The sequence below is a fragment of the Vanessa atalanta genome, chromosome 7, assembly GCF_905147765.1.
Source record: "Vanessa atalanta chromosome 7, ilVanAtal1.2, whole genome shotgun sequence".
In the NCBI taxonomy this organism is placed as follows: domain Eukaryota; kingdom Metazoa; phylum Arthropoda; class Insecta; order Lepidoptera; family Nymphalidae; genus Vanessa; species Vanessa atalanta.
The window spans coordinates 8,813,171-8,838,051 of NC_061877.1; the positions used below are offsets into that span (position 1 = coordinate 8,813,171).

Below are 24,881 nucleotides of genomic sequence, written 5' to 3' on the forward strand. Positions count from 1 at the left end.
ATAACCGCGTTGAGGGAAATGTTACGATGTCATGAAAACGATTTATAGTTGTTATTTAGTTTCCTGAAACAAGAATATATTATGTAAATTTAATTCTCTTATTCAGCATTTCAGGCGGAAATAAGATCCTTCTAGTTAGTGTTGACGTTGAGGATTCAGAATTCTTAGGATATTACGAACACGAATATAAACGCGATGAAATTGTACTGAACATTTCATATATATCAGTTTGAAGTTATGCATATTTTAAGTTTACTACAATATTTCGATATATACATTTAAAAGACATAAATGCCCACACTCTCTATTTTTCATTTAACTTAGGAAAATACGTCAGCGAAATGCGTGATTCGAAGAAAACATAAAATACCTACACATAGGGTACATATATTCAAATGTAGATAGCTGTAAAAGTTTTGACTAATAAACGTACCGTACGTAACAATTTCCAAAAATAATATAATAATAATAATTAAGTAACTCTCAAAATCGCCACACTAAATTGGAATATATTGAATCACAGACTATATTTATCGTCTATAAAAGGGATTTAGAGAGCAGATATAAAGTGTCCTAAAGTTACTTCCCAATCTTAGGCCAAAATCGTGTTGCAGAACCCGGTAGTAGTTACCTCTATGTTTGTGTGTTTTTATGTTGGGTTATTATTATAAGTTTCAACATTATTATGTATGTATTTATTTTGTACGTGGCCTCAGAGTTAAAGTCATATTTAGTCCGGTCAAAATGAACATTCAGCCTTGAATACATTTCCAACAACCAGAAATTATAATTCAAATTTGAGAAGTCCAATCCTATGATCGATGGGGACACACTTAACATTTGAATAATTTTACACACATGGCCGTGTAAAATATGTATGTTATAAAAATAGCTCACATAAAAATTGCAGACCATGTTATTAACACTTTAACGTTTATTTCGTTTAAATGTTAATGTATTAAAAGCAAATATAGTCTTAATAAATGTAAAATTATTATTATATTTTGAATGAAAATAAAATTTGTTTCTAAAGTTCTTCTAACCGAGTAGTACGACAAGGACGTACGGACGTAGTTTTATAATGCTGTTCCAGTCTCCATAAAGAAGAAGAATTACGACTGTTTTGGCTCGCATTGTTTACACCACACGTCTGTTGCGAACCAATAAAAACATCCAAAAAGTATACCTAAAATGCGTTAAAGCTTTATTTACATCGCTACAGTGTTCTTAGGAATCGCTTTAGATTCGAAACTTCAGTAGAATCCTCATTTAACGTCCATTACGGGAAGACAGCTCAGCAGTAAACGCAGTTGGAAAAGTTAGACAGCTAACTGATATTGATATTGCTCGATTTTGGTTATTATGCCACGGCAAATTACTTCGGCACGTGAACTAATTTTTGTTTTGTGAATCAAATACGATATCGAGAATTAATTTAATTTACGCAATAGCATATATGAATATTATAGTATAGTAATTTAGATTGAAATATAACGCTGTTATTACACAAAATTAGATAATACATAGTAATCTCAGATAATTTTCCATATTGTTGCAGATAATCATGATAGTTGAAGATCTTCACGAAGATTTAATTGAACAAGACGTATGTTTTGAATATCGATAGCCCAAAAATGTGATACAGAATGTTGGATTCCTATAATAATTTAGAATTATTCACCAATGAGACGAACATTGAACAATACAACGATACAAATTTAACTAACGCAATATGGACAAACGAAGAATTTTGTTCACCTGTATCAACTGGCAGTTTGCTTTCGACACCGATTTTTCAATTTTGTGTATTCTTCATGTATTGTACTATATTTATAGTTGCTTTGATTGGGAATGGACTCGTGTGTTTCGTTGTGCAAAGTTCACCTCGAATGAAGACCGTAACAAATTACTTCATAATGAACCTGGCTATTGGTGACATTTTGATGACAATATTTTGTGTGCCGTTTTCATTTGTGTCAATGTTAGTTCTAAGGTACTGGCCATTTGGTATGGTTATGTGTAAAATAGTAAATTATTCTCAAGCTGTTTCAGTACTAGTTAGTGCTTATACGCTTTTGGCTATTTCCATTGATCGTTATTTGGCAATCATGAGGCCTTTGCGGCCGAGATTAGGTAAAACTGCTGCTAAAACTGTAGTCGCAGCGGTCTGGGGAGGAGCGTTAACGACTGCAGCACCAATCATTATCGTTTCCCAAATACAGAGACCAACTGAATGGCATCAATACTGTAAAGCGTAAGTATTTAGAAACATTTATGAGTATAAGATGTTTTAATATTCCAACTCTATAGTTACTTGTACAAAATTATATTTATTTAATCAACAAACTATATTTATGAAATTCATATTCAAGTTTGAAATCGAAAATGAAATAAAATACTTTCTGTTGCAAAGAATTTCATAGTGGAATATATAAACAACGCCATTATCCTGAAGTATCTATCTATAGCAATATTAATGTAATAATTATCTTTAAAAGGCGTATCTTTGTACGTATTCAACATCGCAAAGATATAACTTACATTTTACAACTACGTATTAACATTCAACTAGAATTTGAGTTATCCATCCACTTAAACACATGTTTAATTTTGACTTTCGAACCAAAAATCATATATTTAAAAATGTTTAATAATTTTTATTATACATTAACGTTACGTTACACTTTTAAACTCAAACTTTCTTCGTTTTATCATTCATAAATTGATTTACGGTGTTTGAATATTTAAAATCTGTTTGTTTAAAGAAGGACTTTGTTAAATTAAATAGCAATTAATTAATATACCAAAGTACTACAGGCACATTGTGTTGTTGGTTCAAAAGTGCTGCAGAAGATTAACACAGATTAGCATTGCCCTTCATGAAAATGAGGTTTCGTAAATTTAAATGAGAAACGCCAGATTAATTTAAAACAACGGATTAGAATCTTCTTGTGTTATCGCCCGTAGTACATTACGGTTGTGAAGTATGAACTATTAAATAATGTCGTTGATGGAATGAGAGGGTAAAGGAACTGGGGAACTCAAAATAATGGATTAGAATTTCTGACGTCAACATCCATTAGGCTCTTAAAAGAAATGAAGAATTGTCCCAATATCGAGCAACCGAGTGGAACTGAGAGAGGAGTACATTTTTGTATATACTTAATTGTGTAATCAAAGATATTGCTGTTGGTTTGGCGCTTTTCAAAGTGAACGCTGCCAAATAACGAAAAATTTGTAGATTTTAACAAACAAAGTATTTACATTTTACGTTTATATTTTATTGAAGCATATTATATACTTATTTTGTTTTTAAATGCAAATATGATAATAAGGGTTCAATTCAATCAACCCATAAGGGTTCAATTCAATAAACGAACATAAGTTTGAAATATTTCTTGTATAGTATTTCACGTGTAATTTTATAAATTTATGTCCTTCGAAAAATGAGTAAATGTGTCAAATACTATTAAATGTATTTCATAGATCTATTCCACTTACGAAAGTGCTTTCGCCATGTTGAATGCCGATAATCATTTAATAATTATATATTTATATGTAACATATTAAATGCATAGGTGAGTGTTGCTCGTGTTTATAAGATGTCTTAGTGTGCGTGAGGCGACTAAGAATAGATTAAGATAATAAAAATACAAATTAGATTATATGTGTTAAGTTTAATTTATAAAAAATAATTAAATTAACTTAGAGCGCCGCACAATCGTCATCGAGTAGTTCTATAATTGTAATAGTAACTAAATATTCTGTCTTATTTTTGGTTATAGAGATGTTTGTCTTGAAAAATGGGAGTGGGCCGAACAAAACGAACAGTACTCGTGTGCACTATTGGTTCTTCAATTTGGATTGCCCCTCACTGCGCTTGTTTGCACTTATGCACGAATTGCACACGTCGTCTGGGGAGTTCGACCACCGGGCGAAGCACAAACAGCAAGAGATACGCGAATCCAGAACTCGAAACGAAAGGTTCACTTTGAAACGTTATTTCATATTTATATATATATTTACTTGCTGTGCCCGCGGATTTATCCGTAGTTATTTCACCTTGTAACTTGTAGGAGTTTTATTGTTACTTAAATAAAATAAAATGTTTTTGCTGGATAATCGGTTCAACAGATTCAGATTTTATCTATGACAAACAAACAAATCTTTATTAATAATATTATTATGTACGACTCGATCCGCACGGTCCACGCTAAATATTTTTTATTGTTATAATAAAACATCCCTCGTTATAATATATATTCTTATACTTAAATACCATTTAAAATTTGTCTTCTATAATTACTTTAACTTCCATAACATTGATTATCTTACAATCTTACAAATTATCCCATGTTTTAACCCCACAAGGGGTTACACCCTACCTACACACACACCATCTTATTTCAAAAACATAGGACTTTCATACAAACTTCCATCATTTTACCGCCTTACTCCACTCCACCCGAGTTTCGTAAAATCCGTTCTTAGCGGATAACTACACCCTATTGGGAAGCTACCTGCTAAGTTTAAACTTTGTAGGCTTTTAGTTTCTGAGATTTCATGCTTAATCAGTTAGTGGTATTTCGCTTTTATATATATATAGATTTTAAAGACATTAGTAATTCTTAGAACGCTGATCCGAGAATAATTCCAGAGTGCATCTCGGTGAGAAAAGGTATATCTTGTCATTCGGTAGATTTTTCTTATGTTCCATATTATTTTAAACTTACACAAAAAAAGTAAGATCATATACAATAGACTTTTTTATGTAGATATTTTATTACTTTAACAGGAATTCTTAAGTATTTATTAATGTATTCTATGATTTCCATTTAAATCAATTAATGGTTTATTTTATCCGTAAAAGGTTACGGATAAAATAAACCATTAGGGACTTAATTAATGCGAGGTTAATTATATTTTTCATAAAAATAAGTAAGAGAGTAAGATGATTTCGTTTCTAGGAACTAATAAGATACAAAAGCGTTAAAATAGATGAATGGATTATCTTTAATCGCATGTGTATTTAAATGAACTTCATCGTTTGTACGAAGTTTCCGCTGTAGATGTAGTTTTACTCTTTGGTTTCTATATCAACGTTACTATAATTTTGTATATTACGTATGAAGTAATGATTGGTTAAAGTTTACGTCACAAGGTTTCACTAACATTTAAACAAAATGTTTTAAACCAATACCTACTGTTTTATTGATTTACATTGAGATAAAAACAGAAAGGAATGAACTAGCAATACTACTTGATTTTTTATAATAAGCTAGTTTGTAGGTAATCGCTACCTGACGCAAAAGACGTTAATGACTAATGTCCAAGCTGGAAATTTCAGTTTGAAATTTTAAATGTAGCAATTACAAGATAATGAAAGAATGAGATCGTGACGTTAAAAATATTAAATGGAGCCCTATTATTTCGCACCTTTCAACAAATAAGAACGTTATAATTAGAAAAATTGAGGTTACAAAAAAAAAATATCCCGAAAACAGAATATATTCAATATATATGGCCATGGAGTAAAAAGCGACGTACATTTTTTTTTTACAATAATTCAGTGTAAACAGCAACCTGAAAAAAGAGTTTGGAAAGGAATAGAACACATGATTATTATAAAAAATATTTCCCACGCACTTTTACACACTTAAAATCTATTTATTTTAAAGGAAAATTACGAAAATCGAATACAAACTCAAAGGGAATTGTGTTGAATAATTAGTGATTAATGTACTTTATTGATTACAGTAATGGAATATTCATTTCAAACGCAATTAATAAAAATAGTTAATTTTTTGCCCAATCAAACAGGATTAAGGTTATATATTATAGTTAAGTATATTTGAAGGTAAAAATATCGTAGTGTTCTGAAAATATATTAACATTTATTAAAACCATTATTATTATTATATACATTTGTATTGGAGATATTTGTTGTGCGTAAAACGATAAAAAAATCTCTATTTATATATCGTTATGTGATATCTGTATTTTTTTCTTTAAATTATATGCCTCCGAATTTAAATCTCTTCTACAAAAATAAAAGTGTAATCTTTATATCGTAAATATTATTATTGTAAAAGAATGATGTGTTTTTGTACAAGTAAATCGTTAAACAAGCAAATTTCAAACGTTAAGCGCTATAAATACAAAAAAAATCTCAAATATTTAATCGGGCATACATTTTTATCGAAATTATTAGCATGAAATTTATATTAATTACTGATCTGTGCGTTTATTTTAAGATACGGTGTTATTATAAAGCGTGAGTAATATTAACAATCTGCTTCTACTATTTGCTCGGTGTTTTCTACATACAAGTCTTATCTTTTCTAGATTAATACGAATACATAACAATACATACAACGAATACATTTAACAGTAAAAGTGTTGTGTTACTTTAAAACAATAATGTCGTAAACGAATCGCACGACAATAATATACTTCAAAATCCAAGAGCTTTAGGAGGTGTATATATCTCGTAAATGTCGAGCATAGCTATATTATCCGTATAACATGGGAACAGCAACGAGTTTTACGATTTTATTAGCTATTCGATGAATTTATAATTTTAAGCATTCCACTATATTTGCCATTATAGAAAATCAGGGCTGTATAAAATAACGTAGATGCTAACGAAATAATTTATAACTATAGCACAGCAGACATTGACATTGAGTTATCGGTGCACAGTTTCTTGGTCCACAAACAATTTACAAAAAACATTTACACGGCGAGCCTTGGGAGATGGATCAGTCAAAAATCTAGCTAATGTGCAAACACGAAACGAGACTGAAAGGGAGGAGATAACTAGTCTATCGAGATACTAATAAATGGAGATCTTCTAACGGACAGATGAAGAAATCAATGTCACCGTTGATCGGCTTAAGCAGCGATACTACCACAAGCCCATTAACAAACATTACAAAGATTTTTGGCCATTAAGACATTAATATTGAAAAATAAGTAAAATGACATGATTCATATTTGAAGATTATTGCCCTTGTTTTTGCGTTGTGATGTCATGTCGTTTTATTTTTTCTACAGTTGATTTTATACGTTGCGGCGCGTCAGAATATATTGTAACATTATTATTTTAGGTTAGACAAAATTTACGATTTTTATACGGATTTTGCGGAATGAGCGCAGTCGATAGAAGCTTATCTTACTTTCCGATTCACGGCTTGTAGTATTTGTTCCAATTCCATTCAATTTTATTATTTGAATTTACACATTTGCAATTGTTTAAATATAAAAATAATATTTACTAAATATATGACTTGCTTCTTTATTTTAAATTTTTTTTTTTTTTTAAATAATAACTCATATGTGACCTTTTTTCAGATGATTAAAATGATGGTGACGGTGGTTATTGTATTTACGATCTGCTGGCTCCCTCTCAATATATTCATTGCAAGTATTTTTCAAGTTAAACTGTTATATGTATCAATATTATGTATTTAAAACACACGCTCGTAATAATTTAAGGAATTTATTTCTGTTATATTAATAATTGTAGGCTCTGAAGTGATTAGCATTGTTGATTTATGTGTATTTCATAAAACTAATGTTTGAAATGCATTTACTTTGAAATTGAAAATCAATAATTACTTACTTATAAATAATATTTTAATCTAACTCACAATTTTTTTTTTCAATCGGAGTCTAGGTCCAGGATAGTTATCTTTTAAATAACAAAAATCAGGTCGATTTTATTTATTTTTTATAATATTATAATTCGATAATTATATTAGAAGTACATCGATATACAATTAGTTGATTATCTATATTTTTGGTAGTGTAGCATCAAAATAATAAATGTTGAAATGTATCATAAATAATTATAATTCTATTTTATATTTTTTGTTTAATTTAGATTCTATGGACACTCCACGAGACCGACGAGGCTTGGGCAACGTGGCCGGGCATGCCATACGTGTGGTTCGTCGCCCACTGGCTCGCTATGTCACACTGTTGTTATAACCCAATCATATACAGCTATATGAATGTAAGATACCGTCGAGGGTTCAAGCAGGTAAATGTAATGTAACCTTATTATAAATCGATAGTTTAGAAGACAAGTTAAATCACATTTTGTAATTGTTCAGGAGAGCAGTTTTGTGAATTTTAGTTGGATTTCTGAAAGTCAACATTTTGTATAGTGAATGCGTCTGCATTACATTAATTTAGTTAGGTATTTTGACATCCTAACTTAAAAAGAGATGACTATTTTCAGAAATCACAGAAAAAAATTATTTTAATAGAAAGAAAAATATATTTACTACTTTTCTATACTAAAGTTACACCATTATGAACAATTAATCTAATGTCCTTGAACTTATTTGTCCAGCTTACTTAATAATACTAAGACTAAGAATCACGTAATACGTTTTAGAACAATGGTCTTGAATGTTGACAAACAATAAAACGTTTAGATCTGTTGTGGATGGCGAGTTATGGCAACACTCTAGTGAAATGCCATAGGTGCGTTGATCATGCTTGATTATTTGTGCATTTTGCAACCTATTTGATTCATCTTGATGTCAGTTAAGACAAGGAAGAAGAAAGAAAATAGAATTTTTGAAATAATAATATGTACAAATGGAAGAGCATGATAATTTAGTATATTTAAATTTAAAAAAAGACACTTAGCACTTTTGGCTTCTAGACTATCGAAATGTGCATTGACAAGTTTTTGTAAGAAAATAATAAGATGAGAGAATACAAATTAACTGTGGTTCTATCCAAAATGACAAAACATAAATATGATATTGCAATCTATTTCTTTTAAGATTGCGAGAAACCTATTCATATTATGAAATTATGATTAAATATTATATGCTTATTATGTTTAAGACACACAGTGTAAAGTTTTTATTAAACGCAGAAGCAAAGATACGTCTGCCGCAGCACGAATCTGGGACGCGTTTAATTAAATATAATAAAATTAAAGCTTTATTTAGAGATCGTAATTATTGTTGACAGCAAATATTAAGTAGGTAAGGATTTAATCCTTCGGTAATGGATGCCGGTGACCTAGATCATATAAATGCTCTTATAGTAATTTAATGCATAATTATTATTTATCTTTGTTGCACTTTATCGACACAATGTAATTAAAATGGTGGACTTGAACTGAGTTTGTTGAGGGTTCTTCTTAGTAGAATTCACTTGGTGGTAGGGCTTTGTGCAAGCCCGTCTGGGTAGGTACCACCCACTCATCATCCGGTTAGAAGGGTGAGTGAGCCAGTGTAATCACAGGCACAAGGAACATAACATCTTAGTTCCTAAGATTGGTGGCGCATAGGTGATGTAAGGAATGGTTAATATTTCTTACAGTGCCTTTGTCTATGGGTGGTGGTGACCACTTACCATCAGGTGGCCCATATGCTCGTCCGCCAACCAATGTCATAAAAAAAAATCTACTTTCCGAACCAGTAGCTTTACATTTAATTCAAGACTACCATGATAAAAGAATATCTTGATTTTGAATCACTGTCAATAATAAATACATACTAATTTATATATATGTATGTATGTATGTATATAAATAAAAATAAGTTTTTTATAATCTTGGATTTAATAAGGTTTTAACAATGATTTTCATAAAAAAACATATATATATATATTTTATTATGAGTATTTTTTTTATTTGTAGATACTGGGTAGCCTGATGCCAAATCGCTTATACCAGACATCGCGGTCGGGCCGACGTACCAGCACGTGCGATGTTATTCCCTTATCAGGTATTTTTTAACTATTCATCATATGTAGGCAGATATGCTATCAAAAATGAATAAAAAAAATCACCTCACGGTATATTACCACTACGACCATAGAAATTTACCCTGTTAGAGCAAGTTTAGTGTTAGTTTGGTCAATGACAAACCTTGAGAAAAAACAAGGTATCCTATATGACTGTAATCACGGTGACCCATCTAACTCTAATCTCGTTATCCTTTAAAACTGATACACATCAATTTAGCGGTAGAGTAGGGGTAAGCTATGAGTGGGTGGTAGCGACCCAGGCGGGCTTGTGTAAAGCAGCAGTAGTAGGTAATGACACATGCATTGTTATAATATTATACCAAGGATTATTTATTACCCATCATGGTTTTTGTTTTATCTATAATGTTAGGATATGCATTTTGCAATGGAGCATGGTATGACGTTTACTGACGCCTGTATGTACCGTTAGCAACGATATCGGATATATTTATTTTTGCATTGTATGATTCTTTCCGAGCAGAATAATTGCTGACAAGGAATATGTTGTGCAAATATGCTCGTCATATTTAAACAATAAATAATTAGATAGGTAACCTTATGAAATTATTAACATCGTGTGCATAATGATAAAGTATATCCGATCTATTATTATAAATTAACGAAATTGAGTTTGATTGTAATGGTTTTTTCAATCATTATATAGTATATGCACATTACATATATATATATATTTTTACTTTGAATCACGTAATTTCCGCGTATTATTAAACTAAATAAACTGCCCTATTAAAACAGACAACGTATATACCGCTAGTTTCTGAAAATTTGAACAAAAGTGTTACTAACATAAATAATTACTGGACGATTATTACCTACTACGTCAGCGGCTGTTATTTGCCAAAAATCACGTAAGTTAGTTTGCCATCGTAGAATTAATTCGATTTGAATAGTTTGGACTAAACTCATTTTTATTTTAAAATAGATCAAAACTAGATTTTCCTACAGTGGGAGAAGGGGCCTGTAAACATTTAATACTAGTAGTTAGCATATAAATTGTCATTCTTACTTTAATCGTAATGGAAGCATCGAGAAAATAACTATTTTTGTATCAGTTTTGATTGTGAAACACTTATAAATAAATTATTGATTGCGAGGAGAGTTTTTGTTTTATTTCAACAGTACGTACACGTATACGTAGATAATAAATGTTTTTGTTTTTATGATATTCAGTCTGTTCAGCCATTAATAATGATATTTCTCCTGTGCTAAATTAAATCACATATAATGTACTTCATAATAATACATAATTATACTTCATAATTCACTTATTTAAAAATAGATATTATTAATAAATCATATCTATTTTTAAACTGTTATCGAGTTTTCTTTTTAAGCATGCCTTTATAAAATTTTATAAGGATATTATAAAACTAAGCTAATAACCAATGTTTGTGTGTTATAGTTTGGCAGACGGTCAAATGGGCTACCTGATGGTAATCGGTCTCCACTGCCCATAGATATTAGTACTGTTAGAATTATAAACCATACCCTACATAATCAATGCGCCAACAACCTTGGGAAGATGTTATACCCCTTGTATTTGTATCTGTAGTTACTCTGGCTTATTCTCTCTTCAAACTGTAACCTAACAATATTATCGCGTGGCGGTAGAATATACGATGAGTAGGTGGTACCTACCCAGGTGGGCTTGCACAAAATCCTACCACCAAGTGAAATATTAAGTATTTGGAAGATGCATCAAAAAATATTTAACGAAAATAGTAAATCCGACCTTTTCTTGCGACATATTTTTAATATTTTAATAGATCTCTATATATAAAGAAGGTATAAATCAATTTTCAATAGGAATTACTCACACATGTGTAAGCAGGCTCTTTAGTGAGGATTCAATAAGAGGGTAAGAAAAGGACCCACCTCTTGAATGACTGCTAAATATAAACCGTAATATATAAGTTCCAAACGGATTTATCAAACGTGAACACACAATGTGTCCCAAAATCTGTCTGTTAAGGACTTGTAGGTATAATTATTATATATAAAAACGAGATGTGCCCGCGACTTAGTGCGCGTTTGAATCTAACAAAAAAGTTACTGTTCAGTTCGCAGATTTTACTATAACTTATTAATTCTATATTAGGCAGCTTTTGTAATGTTAAGTCTTTGGTGGGAGGTACCCGACTTGAAGGCGGATTGGTATTGGCATACTTGAGGGCTGGGCGCGGTACTGGACAGTATTTGGACATTGCAACGTGACTTTATTATTATTTTACATATAATTCTAAAATAAACCCTGCTATCTGCCAGTGAAAGCCCCGTTAATCGGTCCAGCTGTTCCAGAGATTAGCCGGAACAAACAGACACACGGACAAAAATTGTAAAAAAATGTTATTTTTGTATATGTACCGTGTTATTTTAATGTTTATTTTTGTATATGTATATGTACCGCATACATATGCGTTTAGTTAAAAGCGGTTATTTTAATATTACAAACAGACACTCAAATTTCCTAATTTGTTCAGTTGTTGACAGACAATTTTCCTAATTTGTTCAACTCCTGAGATGATTTACCGTGTACTACGTGTGGATTTTGATTATTTATTAAAAAAATACATTTTTATACTTGTTTCCTTGAGGTAGATTAATATTAAAAAATACTTTTTCGGGAAAAAGTACCTGCTATACTATATATCATATACATACGTACAAACATACTGTATTGTACTGTTTATGTATCGTATATAATGATTTTTTATGCCACAATTTGTAAATACGACTCATTCATTAGTTTTTTTTATACTACTATTAAAAAAAAAACTTTAAAACTAATCTAGAGAGATTAATAATATTTTTGCTATTTATAGAAATTAAACATAGAGAAAGAGCAGAAAACTTATCTGATGCAATTAAACTGTTAACTAACCGACAAATAGAGGATCACCGCAAACGAACCAATTATAACAAAAACAGATAACATTTACTCTATATTATATTAATTAACAATTAGTGTATTCATTTCTTGAAATAATATATTTTGTACATCATTATGCCGTTACATAAATACATACATAGTTTTATTACTGCGCAATAGTAGGTTGGTACGGCCAAATTATCAGTGACAGGAATTATTTCAAGAAAACCCAAACTTAACACAATGTGTTTTTTTTTATAAATATCTTTTGATAGCGAACTGAATATCAATTGATATTGAAAGTAAATTATGTTACTGAACATTAAAATTAAGTTGCTCGGAAGGTAAAACGAGTTATTATAATTTAAAATAAGCTATTCTGTTTCTTCAATTTAATTTTAATATTATTAAACTTTTAATGAAATCTTGAGTAATAGGGTTAAAGTTCGGATCATGCAAATCAATTTGTTACGCTAAATTAAATTACTACGGCGACGACGCTGCTTGATTACGTTACACCGCTAGAAATTATAAAAAAAACAAGAATTATAAAGAATTTGTTATGTCTACCTGTAGGGCTGATTGACAAACTCTTACCAAAGCCGAAGAACATCCATGACGCAATCATCCAGGATTCTGCACTATTACGCACAGGACGTAATTGTAACAGATAATATCCAATTATTTCTATATGATTCCACTTAAAAAACAGCACTCCACAATCCCTCGTACATAGAAATATTTTTTGAATTAAAAGTATAAGATGTTGTGTCTACAGAATTTTATTATTTTACTTGTCTTAATATGTAATGAGTAAACTTTACCGAACGGTAGAATGATAGTCGATTTTGCAATTACTGGAATTTTAGGGTATTTTATTTTTCATCTATATAAATCATCATCTTGCCCTTATCTAATTTAATGTTTTTTTTTAATGTAGAACTCATCGGTGTCAACGGCATTAACCGTCGAGAAATCAGCAGCGGTTCGAGTCGGTTGCAGCGCGTGACGACTTCCTCGTCGACCATGTCGTCACGTCGTGGCGCGAACTCCGATAACAATCTGTCATCGAGACACTTCACCGCATCAACACCTCCAATACAAGCGCTGTCAATTCGTACACAATTCCAGCTGTAACATTTAAATAATAACTCATATAGACATAGTTAACTACATACCAAAGTGTACTAGGTATAATATTGTTGTTGTGAAATTATTAAGATTTAGTTTTTTCTTAATAATCGTATTATTAAAAGCTTTAATTGTTTCTGTATTATGTTATAATACCTTTTATCACATAGTGAATTTGTAATTTTTTAAATTATTTTTCATTATTTTCCATACAATCGTATGATTAACAAATTAAGTTAATTGTAACTGAAGTTGTTTCAGATGTTTTTGGTTGTAACGCAATATAGATCAGGTTCGAATCTTGAATGTTTATAAATCCTCTTTATTAGAATTTGATATGTTTTCTTTTATTTAAATTGACTTTTTCATTAATAGTGCTTAACTACATGAAACAAAAGTATTCTCGCAGAACAGAAATTAAAATATCTCTTTGAAAAGAATACTGTCTTACTTTATAATAATAACTAACAATTAACAATGACATGAACGTATATATAATAATTAATAACAAATACCATGTCCGTAGCAGATAAACTTCGAGCGCGATCGCAAGCCTTTTTATTAGGCGGTTTGAGTATATAATTCTTTATCAACCAATTCATATTTTCCACGATAACATTTATAGAGACCAATAAAAACAAGAGCTAGAGAAAGTTCTTGCAACTTTGGCGTGATTTATATAAACTTCTTTTTTCGATTAAGTTAATTTCGTGCCAGGACTAAAGAAATAAGGTTAAAGAATTTATTACTTTGAAAAGTAATCAATTATAGTAGTAGCTGTGTTAAGTCTCTGTCAGTTTTCGTATCTTGTCGGGTTCGATAACTTAACAGTAACTTTCGAATAAGCTAAACTTCGTCCTCCTTGGCTGTTAACTATATAACTAATAGGTACGATAACCGTCATCAGTCCAGTATCTAAAATATAACCTTTACTATCAAATTTATATTAATACTAGATACCGATAATGTAACGGAGAGGGGTGCGTCTTCACGAGTGAACATCGTCAATCTTGGGAACTAAGATTTTATGTTCTTAGTGTTCGTTGCAAAGACGAACTCACGGTTCAAACAGGAACGCAACAATACTAAATCTTGTTATCATTTTGGCAGTAAAAGATGGGATGGGTGGGTAGTAGAGGCGCCAAATAGACTACCACACGCTCTACCAATAAGTTTAAAAGCGATCATCATATCTATAAGAATTCAGACCACAATATATACAGATAAAAATAAAAAACTCTTCTCTTTATAAATACATAGCACATGAGTAAATGAATTAAATACATTTTATTATTCAGAGCACCAGCTCAAATTAGTATTTACTTCCGAGGTCGTATTTATTATCTTATTTACCTTTAATAACTTACCGTTAATGTTAATAAACTGTGTTTACTTGTTCGTTGTTAATTAAAATATTGCTTGAAGTTAAGATAAGACATAGAGGTATATAAAGTACACGTCTTTTGCATTTATACATGGTAATTAATTATGTATTTAAATTTCGATGTATTTTGAAATTTTGATTGTGATGCTGTCTGGTAATAAAAACTTGCACGCTCATCAAAATATAAGAAAATCACATCAAAGGCGCATAAAAAAATATATAATATTTCGAACAACTAAAATCACTGAAATTAACTGAAATTGAATTTTTCATCTTGTTATAAGTTTATTAATTGAGTGATTTTTCGGAATTTCATTTAATCGGAAGTAAACTGTTTATTTATAGGGCGGAGTAATCCTAAAATAATAAAATATTGTTATATTTCTGTAGTTAGAGTTTAATAGATTTATTTTAATCAAATCAAATCAAATCACTTTATTCAATATAGAAATATTATTCTTACTAATTGAATGTCCAATTAAACAGCCGTTCGGAAAAGAAAATACCCTGACCTGAGAAGAACCGGCAAAAGTAACTCAGCGGCGTTTATTTCTTTTGTCAATTTTATTACATTGTGATTATTTTTATTATATGGTTATTATATTTATGATTTACTATATCAGAGATAGCGTTGTTGATATCGTCAAAATAATTATTAATTTTAAAAACTAAAGAGTTATCATCAATCAGCAAGCAATATGTATCATGTTTGTTCCTAATAAAAAAGGGCAATCATTTATTTATATGAGGAATAGAAAAGATCCAAGAATTGATTTTTGTCGCCAACTGGAGTACCTGGAGACCTTTTTCTTTAAACGTCAACTCTCTGAATTCTATTGTTAAGATAAGAAGTCAAAAGGTCGAGCGCACATTTTCTAATTCCGTAAAGTTTAAAGTTTCCTGACGAGAGTTTCATGTTGAACACAATCAAAGGCTCTGGATAAGTCACAGAAAATCCCTAAGGCATCTTGTGACTCTTTGGGCTTCATATATATTCGAGTGACCCCTCATAAATCCAAATTGTTTTCTATGCAGCAGATTATGTATGTATGCTTAAGTATGCTAATATTTTTTTCAAATATTTTGATAACAATATTAGCATACATACTTTCATGATTGAAATAATCCACTGATCGGCAGTTTTCTTAATGTCTAATGACTTAAACGTATGTCTTTACATTCTTTTACATTCTTTTTTTATCAATGGCTCGGCAACCGCTAAGGTTATATATATACTTATTTCTTATAAGTAATTTAGTTTTTTTTTTTTTTTTTTTTTTTTTTATGTCATAAGGTGGCAAACGAGCAGGAGGCTCACCTGATGGAAAGTGACTACCACCGCCCATGGACATCTGCAACACCGGGGGGCTTGCAGGTGCGTTGCCGGCCTTTCAGGAAAGAGTACGCTCTTTTCTTGAAGGTTCCCAAGTCGTATCGGTTCGGAAAAACCGCCGGCGAAAGCTGGTTCCACAGAGTGGTTGTGCGAGGCAGAAAATGTCTTAAAAATCGCGCTGTTGTGGATTTTCGGACATCTAGGTGGTGCGGGTGATATTTGGAATTTTGACGAGATGTCCGAAGGTGAAATTCAGCAGCCGGGATTAGTTCGAACAATTCCTCGGAACATTCCCCGTGATAAATTCTGTAGAAGATGCAGAGCGATCCAACATCTCTACGCAAAGCCAAAGGATCAAGCAGATCGGAAAGGGCTTGATCGTCGATAATTCGAGCCGCTCTACGTTGGATACGGTCAAATGGAAGGAGCTGGTACTGGGGAGCACCCGCCCAGAGGTGAGAGCAGTATTCCATGTGAGGCCGAATTTGCGCCTTGTATAGTCTTAGACGATGGGCCGACGTGAAATACTGTCTTGCCTTGCTGAGCACACCAAGCTTTTTTGATGCCAATTTGGCTTTGCCTTCCAATTGACCGCGGAACTGAACGAGACTCGAAACATCAACGCCAAGTATTCCGATACTAGCTGTAGCGGCTAACGGAATGTTCTCGAATCGTGGAGATGCGACAAATGGTGTTTTTTTAGCAGTTAACGCGCAAACTTGCGTCTTTTTGGGGTTGAAGTGAACTAGGTTTAGCCGACCCCAGTTACTATAATGTCCGCAATTTTATTTTCTAAAAGGCAACTTCCGTTTCATACTTGTAGTGGGAGAGCCCAATTTGGAATTTATTAATACGAAACTAGTTAGAAGTTTTTTCGATGGACAATTTTTTTTTGGGTAAAAACCTTCGATTGTTTCGAGTATCCCAAAGTAGAGCCCATGAAATCAGTCTGTGTTTTATTTTGGACAGGAAATGTCACCGAGAAAATTAAATAAAAATCCATATTTATAAAATTTATAAAGAAATATGGATAAACTATGGAATCTAGTTATTAAAATGACTTGGTAAAAGAGCACTTGATGGTACGGTTTTGTGAAAACCCGGTTAAGTTGGTACTATATATGTAATAATATTCTTCTAAACAATAAAATATCTAATATTTGTTATTAATTTTAAACATAAAACGTATACGAGATATTCTGATTCTGTCTGAAAATTTCGTGTAGGTACGACAGCCACACTCAAACACTAACTAATCGACAATATATTACAGAAACGTTTAGGTAAAAAAACAGACATCTGAGCATTTGTACACTGTATATTTTCTCACTTTCATCGCGTCCGATGGTATATTATTTCAACATGACAGGTGCACGATATCAGACAAAGCACTAACAGCTTACATTATTTGTGAGACAGGAGAATTTCTATAATCTTTAACTTTTTAAAATACCTCTTGAAAGAAAAAGTCAATGACTTCAGGGATTATGGCTGTAACAAGTCGAGCAAATGGCGCATCGGAAACTGTTCATGTCGAAAATCGAGACTTATTAAACATTTCTATATAACTACTACGAAAGTAAAAACATTAGAAAATAATGCTCTTGTCGAACTTTTATAAATTTATCTCGCTTATACGACTTTGTACAATTACGATGAAAAATAATACAAAATATGCTCTTAATAAAGTAGTCCTAAACAAGTCGTTTTAAATCTTTATTATTAAATATAAGGCTTCCTATTCGAAATTTAGATTAAAGAATAATGAAAAACGTTATAATACTGATATGAAAAATAAGCAAAATTGCAATACATACAAAAAAGCATTAAAAAGGATTATTAATAAAAAACTGAAAAAATATCATTAGTTTCCTGTTGAAATCCAAATGAAATATGTGCATTTTTAAGTAAGAATTTAAGAACTTATTTTTGTTTAGTCATGTGTTTCTTCTAAACTTGAAACAAAAAGATTATTTGTATTTTTAAAACAAAATGTTACTTTATCGATCGATATTTTCTCAATTATTATATTTTAAGCAATGTAGTTTGAAATAAAAATATAATAGAATGTTTTTAACGATTTTTAACGAAAAAAGATTAAGATAATTTTCTTATTTGTGTCCCCAAATCACCTTCATAATCAGATTTTTTTCAAGCGATATATCCAAGATTGGGTTATCGAACTCTATATCAGTATCGGATGTCGTCTGATAGATTCGGAGAAAAAAGTTTATGGCAGACGTAAATAAATAATAATAATAAATTTCGTTATTCAACGAAACCCTAAAAATTCGTAATTAAATATTAAAGTTATTTTATTCGATAACCACGTGGAATAGATTTTTACGCATAGTCATAGCTTTAAGAGCCGAGATGGCCCAGTGGTTAGAACGCGTGCATCTTAACCGATGATTTCGGGTTCAAACCCAGGCAAGCACCACTGAATTTTCATGTGCTTCATTTGTGTTTATAATTCATCTCGTGCTCGGCGGTGAAGGAAAACATCGTGAGGAAACCTGCATGTGTCTAATTTCAACGAAATTCTGCCACATGTGTATTCCGCCAACTCGCATTGGAGCAGCGTGGTGGAATATGCTCCAAACCTTCTCCTCAAAGGGAGAGGAGGCCTTTATCCCAGCAGTGGGACATTTACGGGCTGCTAATGCTAATGCATAGCTTTAAAAACAAAAAAAAAATAAAATTTTATAAAAAATTGTCTACAGGTGTTATGCATGTCAATGAATGAACTGTAAATTGTTTATTACCTGTTGAACTTAATGTAACGTGAATGTATTCAACGCCACCATATAAAATACCATAATCAGATCAAAAATGATATAACTGTCACTTCATTCATTCATCATTTGGAACTGATTTAGGAGAGGCTTTTCAATATTGGTTATTTTTCTTATTAGTAACGTGGTGATGATATTTTCTTTGTATTGCGATTTACAAAATTTCTGGTATTCAAATTAATTAACGGTACTAAATAATTTATTTTTGGATCGATTATCAGTTAAATAACGGCAATTTATATAAATATATTAAATACGAATATATATTTAAAGAAGAATCATATTTTTTTTGTATAAATTATTTTAAATAAACTTTGTAATTATCGAAATATGGATATAAATCTTTTTCGATCCAAATAAAAAGTAGAATAAAAACTATTGAATACTCTCAATATATGTAAAAATTAATAATTGCGAAGTCAAAAGTAAAATCAGAACTATGAGTTCATAAACTCTTTTAAAATTAAATTCATTTAAATAAAAATATATTGCTAAAGTTTTGTAATCAATGGTTTGAACCAGTGCTTCACGAAGATAACGATATTTGACTTATCTCAGAAGACTTTCTTCTGAAGAAAATATTAAGTAGGTATAAATAAATAAAAAAATATGATGACTCTAAAGTGCACGACTTCTAATGCTTATCGAATAGAAAAAAATGTTAATTATATTTATTGAAAATTAAACGACAAATATAATTATATAAGAACTTTGAACTGAATTCGAGAAGTGTTCTTTGCTCTATAATTTAGCGATTCGAAATAATTTATAAATTGCTCTATTAGTGAAAATATATTTTTCTTGTCTTAGGTCTTACCTAAGATTTACATTTATACAAAGTATATATATAATATATTATAAAAAATAATATAGTATTGACTGCTAATATATTTAAATGTTTATTACAATATATTACAGAACTTTTTTATAATATTCATATTTTTTATAAAAATTTTGTTTTATTCATGATGGACTTTTAAAGTACACTTAGTGGTAGGGTTTTATGTAAGCCCGTCTGGGTAGGTACTAACAGATATTCAACAGCAGTACTCAGTATTGTTGTGTTCCGGTTTGAAAGGTGAGTAAGCCAATACAACTACAAGGTTGGTAGCGCATTGGTGATGTAAGGAATGGTTAAAGTTTCTTACAGCTCTATTGTCTATGGGCAGTGGTGGCTACTTACCACCAGGTGGCCCATTTGCTTATCCCGCCTACCTATATAATAAAAAAATGCATATAACTTATATCGACTAGTCGTAGAGGGCCATGGCTAAATATGCTTAAAAACAAGGATAGGGATGTTTTTTATTTTTCTAAGATTAGCAGTATAAACGAAACCTATTGTAACATCTAACAAGAAGATACAAATTGAAAAAAAATAATTGTAATAGAATATACAAAAACTACAGCTTCATATTAAAATATAGAATGGGACTACCGTTAATAGCATAAGGATATATCCGGTAGATTCCAGATACCAGGAAGAAAGGAAATTTTACGCGAGAACATTTTCTTGAAACCAGTAAATCTCATTAGATTTACTGTTTCCATAAACACGAATACGCTGCTTACGCTGTACATGTTCAAGTGAAATATCCAACTCGAACTGTAAGATTTTTATTTTAATATTTTTACATCTGAAGAGATTGTTTTTGTTCGTGTGCTTGAAAGCCTCAGTCTCAGCCGCAGTCTGATTTAATAATGTAGTTATATTAAAGTAATATATGTGATATATTACATATACATTATTAAAAATATCTTACTATCCTCATGCTACGACTTCGGATCGTAGCAGGATGTTTTGTTAGCGTAGCTGTAATTGGAGCAGATGTTCCTGATTAGAGCCGAGATGGCCCAGTGGTTAACGCGTGCATCTTAACCGATGATTTCGGGTTCAAGCCCAGGCAGGCACCACTGAATTTTCATGTGCTTAATTTGTGTTTATAATTCATCTCGTGCTCGGCGGTGAAGGAAAACATCGTGAGGAAACCTGCATGTGTCTACGAAATTCAGCCACATGTGTATTCCGCCAACCCGCTTTGGAGCAGCGTGGTGAAATATGCTCCAAACCTTCTCCTCAAAGGGAGAGGAGGCCTTTAGCCCAGCAGTGGGAAAATTTACAGGCTGCTAATGCTAAAAAAAATGCTATGTTCCTGATTAATATAAATGAGTCACTTTCTAATTTTGTTTGTAGTAAACAATTTATTTTTATTTGCTACGATTTTACTAATCAACAGATTATTATGAAATTTTAAATATAGTTCTCAGAGGTACAGAAAAGGACAAATGATACTAAATATCTGAGCCTTTGCAGATAAAACTGCTGGCGGAAACTATATTGTGTAATTATATTTATGCTGTGGATAGTTTTACTTCAAACAACTTCATTGATACTGAAACATCGAGCACTTGTCGCAAAGGAAAAAAAAAACATCGCATCGGTTAAGCGATACTAAATTATACATTAAAATTTGTGATTGAGAGTATTAACAGCATTTGCGTCATCTCTCTGTTTGCGTCATTTGTAATGTGATCTTTCGTCGTCAGAGCCTCATTACTTAATTCGATACCTCATTTGGCTCAGAGTTAGTACCATTGTACAATAAAACACAACCATAGCTTTATAGAAAGGTTATTTGTATGAAAATGATTGCAAGGTTTTACCTTAATTTGTTTTTTCGTTCAAACATTATCAAAAATTACTTATATTTAACAAGTTTTCTGAAGTTTTTGTTTTGGATGATTGTTTCGTAATGAGTACAGTTTAATTGACATAGATATATATTTATAAGCTACAATATTTTTCGAGATGGTAGAACTTTATCTAGGTTTCTATGAATAGGTTCTATCCATTCATCAAATAGAAATTCTTTATATTGTAATTTGGTTTGATTAAGTAATTGGTCTAGAGTCAAGGACATGTGATTATAGAACTTTTTAATTTCCGCTAAATGCCATTAATGCCGCTAATGCCGCTACTTTTTATAAAACCAATGACGACGGTCATTAGTTATTTTTACAGCGATAATATCTATGACGTATGTATTCTATTGTTATTAATAATAATAATGAGAGCAATATTTTCCAAATACACCAAATATAAAAACGACATCTTCAAAAACATAAAATAACAGATAAAATTATTACGTAAATACAAACAATAAATATAAATTTCTAAAAAAATGTTATCTTCCTTATTGGTATAATTACACTTTTCGTAGTTAATCGTCCTTGAAACTTTTCTGGTTTAATCACTAATGGTTAATAAATTAGGCGCAATAACAACTTACAAGTATTTAAAAAAATATTTTCTTTATGGCTTCAATAAAACTGTTTGGTATTATAGAGATATATGTAAAATGGTTTAATTTATTTAATTTGTACTGATGCTTGTTTTAGTAATTTCAGTCATTGATTTAAGTATATTGTGCAATATTGTGTCTCGTGTGGTTAGTAAATCAAGAACAATATCAACTTTCAAATATTATATAAAAATGTCTTTAAGGCTTCATTAAAACTATAACAAGACATAGAGGCATTAATAAAACAATACAAAAAAAATTACATGACTTAAATTAGGTATGAAAGCAGCTCTCATTATATTTTATGGTGTCTTTATGATTTTAGAAAGTTACTCGAAATTTATCAAATTTTTATACATTTTTAGTAGTTTATTGAACTCCGTTATTTTATCAACTATAATCTCGTTTAAATCGTCGTATAATTGTATTCTAATAGTCACGATTACTCGTAATAAATCTTATTACATCTATTGTTATAATGTTATTAAAATGTCTTTAAATTAATCGAATGAAAATAAAAAGAACTTATATTTTGTAGAAATCTACAAAAAAATTGAATTAAAGTCTTTCTTATATAAAACGTTTTATTATAAAGATTGCGACGGCGAACAGATTCTGCGGATACCTAATATATTTTCCCGTTTGTAGCTGTTTATGTGATTGGTTGATTGATTGATTGGATTTTCAACCGGAAATTTGCAATACAGTAAAATATTTTATTAAGAATTCATATTGTATAAATAACGCATTTGTATTCGAGAGCATGTAAAAATCATGTAAGTAAAATTTATGTAGGTTTGTGTGTGAATAGAGTTCACGATGTACATATCTTGATTTAATAACATACTAAAATTATAAATTTATTATTTATCTATAAGGCCATTATTTGATGTAATTAATTTTAACTTGGCCTATTTAAAATTAAAAGATCATATCAAAACACAAAATAACGCAAATACAAGATCATATTAAGGATAAAAAGCGTGGACTTAGTACTTATTGATTTAAAATAACTAGGCTAGATAAAAAAAGGGTTGTTAACTGACACACTCTGTAATTAAAATGGTAGAAAGGAGTAGGTAACTAAGGAGTTTCTTGCCGTTTCTTCTCGGTTCGGTAAACATGACGATTCAAAAGTACTTTTATAAGCCTACTTGAATAAATAATATTTTTATTTTGTACCGGAACTATTAACAAACAGTTTTTTTCAAGGCGTTACTTTCTTAATGATTAATACTATTATTATTAGTGTTTATTTAAAGCTTTGAATTAAAAATATGTTTTTTATTTATTACATGTATTACTTGTCGTAGTCATTATCCAACTTGAAAGTTATTAGAAATTATGGACTTGTGTTATGGAAATCAGAAGTAACGACGGTACCACAAACACCCAAAACCAAGCATTAGCATTAGCAGCCCGTAAATGTCCCACTGCTGGGATAAAGGCCTCCTCTCCCTTTGAGGAGAAGGTTTGGAGCATGTTCCACCACGCTGCTCCAATGCGGGTTGGCGGAATACACATGTGGCAGAATTTCGTTGAAATTAGACACATGCAGGTTTCCTCACGATGTTTTCCTTCACCGCCGAGCACGAGATGAATTATAAACACAAATTAAGCACATGAAATTTCAGTGGTGCCTGCCTGGGTTTGAACCCGAAATCATCGGTTAAGATGCACGCGTTCTAACCACTGGGCCATCTCGGCTCTGTCCAAAACCAAGACAACGTAGAAAACTAATGAACTTTTTCTACTTCGACTCGGCCGGGAATCGAACCCGGAGTGGCGTACACATGAAAACCGGTGTACACACTACTCGACCACGGAGGTCGTCATATATAATTTTAATGGGTCTATTGTAATGAATCGTAGGATAACGTTTGACAATATCAATAGAACTATTTTATAATTATATACCTACTACTTACTACACTGTTCCAATATGAAATAACAAAGAAATATCAAACAATTAACAATTGTCAAACGGAGACAAACATGACTTTTGGTTACGAATAAAACCTTTCCGTTATTTAGTAGCTATGCATTTATACGTTAAGGATTATATTTCTATTACTATATTGATTTCATTTCAAACTTATAGTCTTGCAAGAACACTTCTCGAATTCAGTTCAAGCTTCCAAGCTCTGAAGTTTATCGGTTTCTCCTGTTTTCGTATTTATATAAACAAAGCATGAGTTGATTAATTATTCTTATAATATACATTCTATAGAATATTAAATATATACATTTTTAATTAGTGTACGCATGT

General features: G+C 30.9%; 1 protein-coding gene across 1 annotated transcript; it reads left to right on the forward strand.

Moving 5' to 3' along the window:
- Positions 1–1,979: 1,979 nt before the first annotated feature.
- Positions 1,980–13,903, forward strand: LOC125065310 (RYamide receptor-like). The gene is made up of 5 exons (XM_047672843.1): positions 1,980–2,254; positions 3,786–3,984; positions 7,886–8,044; positions 9,668–9,755; positions 13,608–13,903. Exons 1-5 carry the CDS (start codon positions 1,980–1,982, stop codon positions 13,802–13,804), a joined length of 918 nt encoding a protein of 305 aa, XP_047528799.1. The 3' UTR covers positions 13,805–13,903.
- Positions 13,904–24,881: the final 10,978 nt, after the last annotated feature.

Excerpts from the sequence above, each read along its gene's own strand:
- LOC125065310 (XM_047672843.1), top strand. The coding sequence starts at position 1,980 with ATGTTAGTTCTAAGGTACTGGCCATTTGGTATGGTTATGTGTAAAATA. Across the intron at positions 2,255-3,785 it reads TGGCATCAATACTGTAAAGC|AGATGTTTGTCTTGAAAAAT; the intron begins GTAAGTATTTAG and ends TTTTGGTTATAG. Across the intron at positions 8,045-9,667 it reads ACCGTCGAGGGTTCAAGCAG|ATACTGGGTAGCCTGATGCC; the intron begins GTAAATGTAATG and ends TTTTATTTGTAG.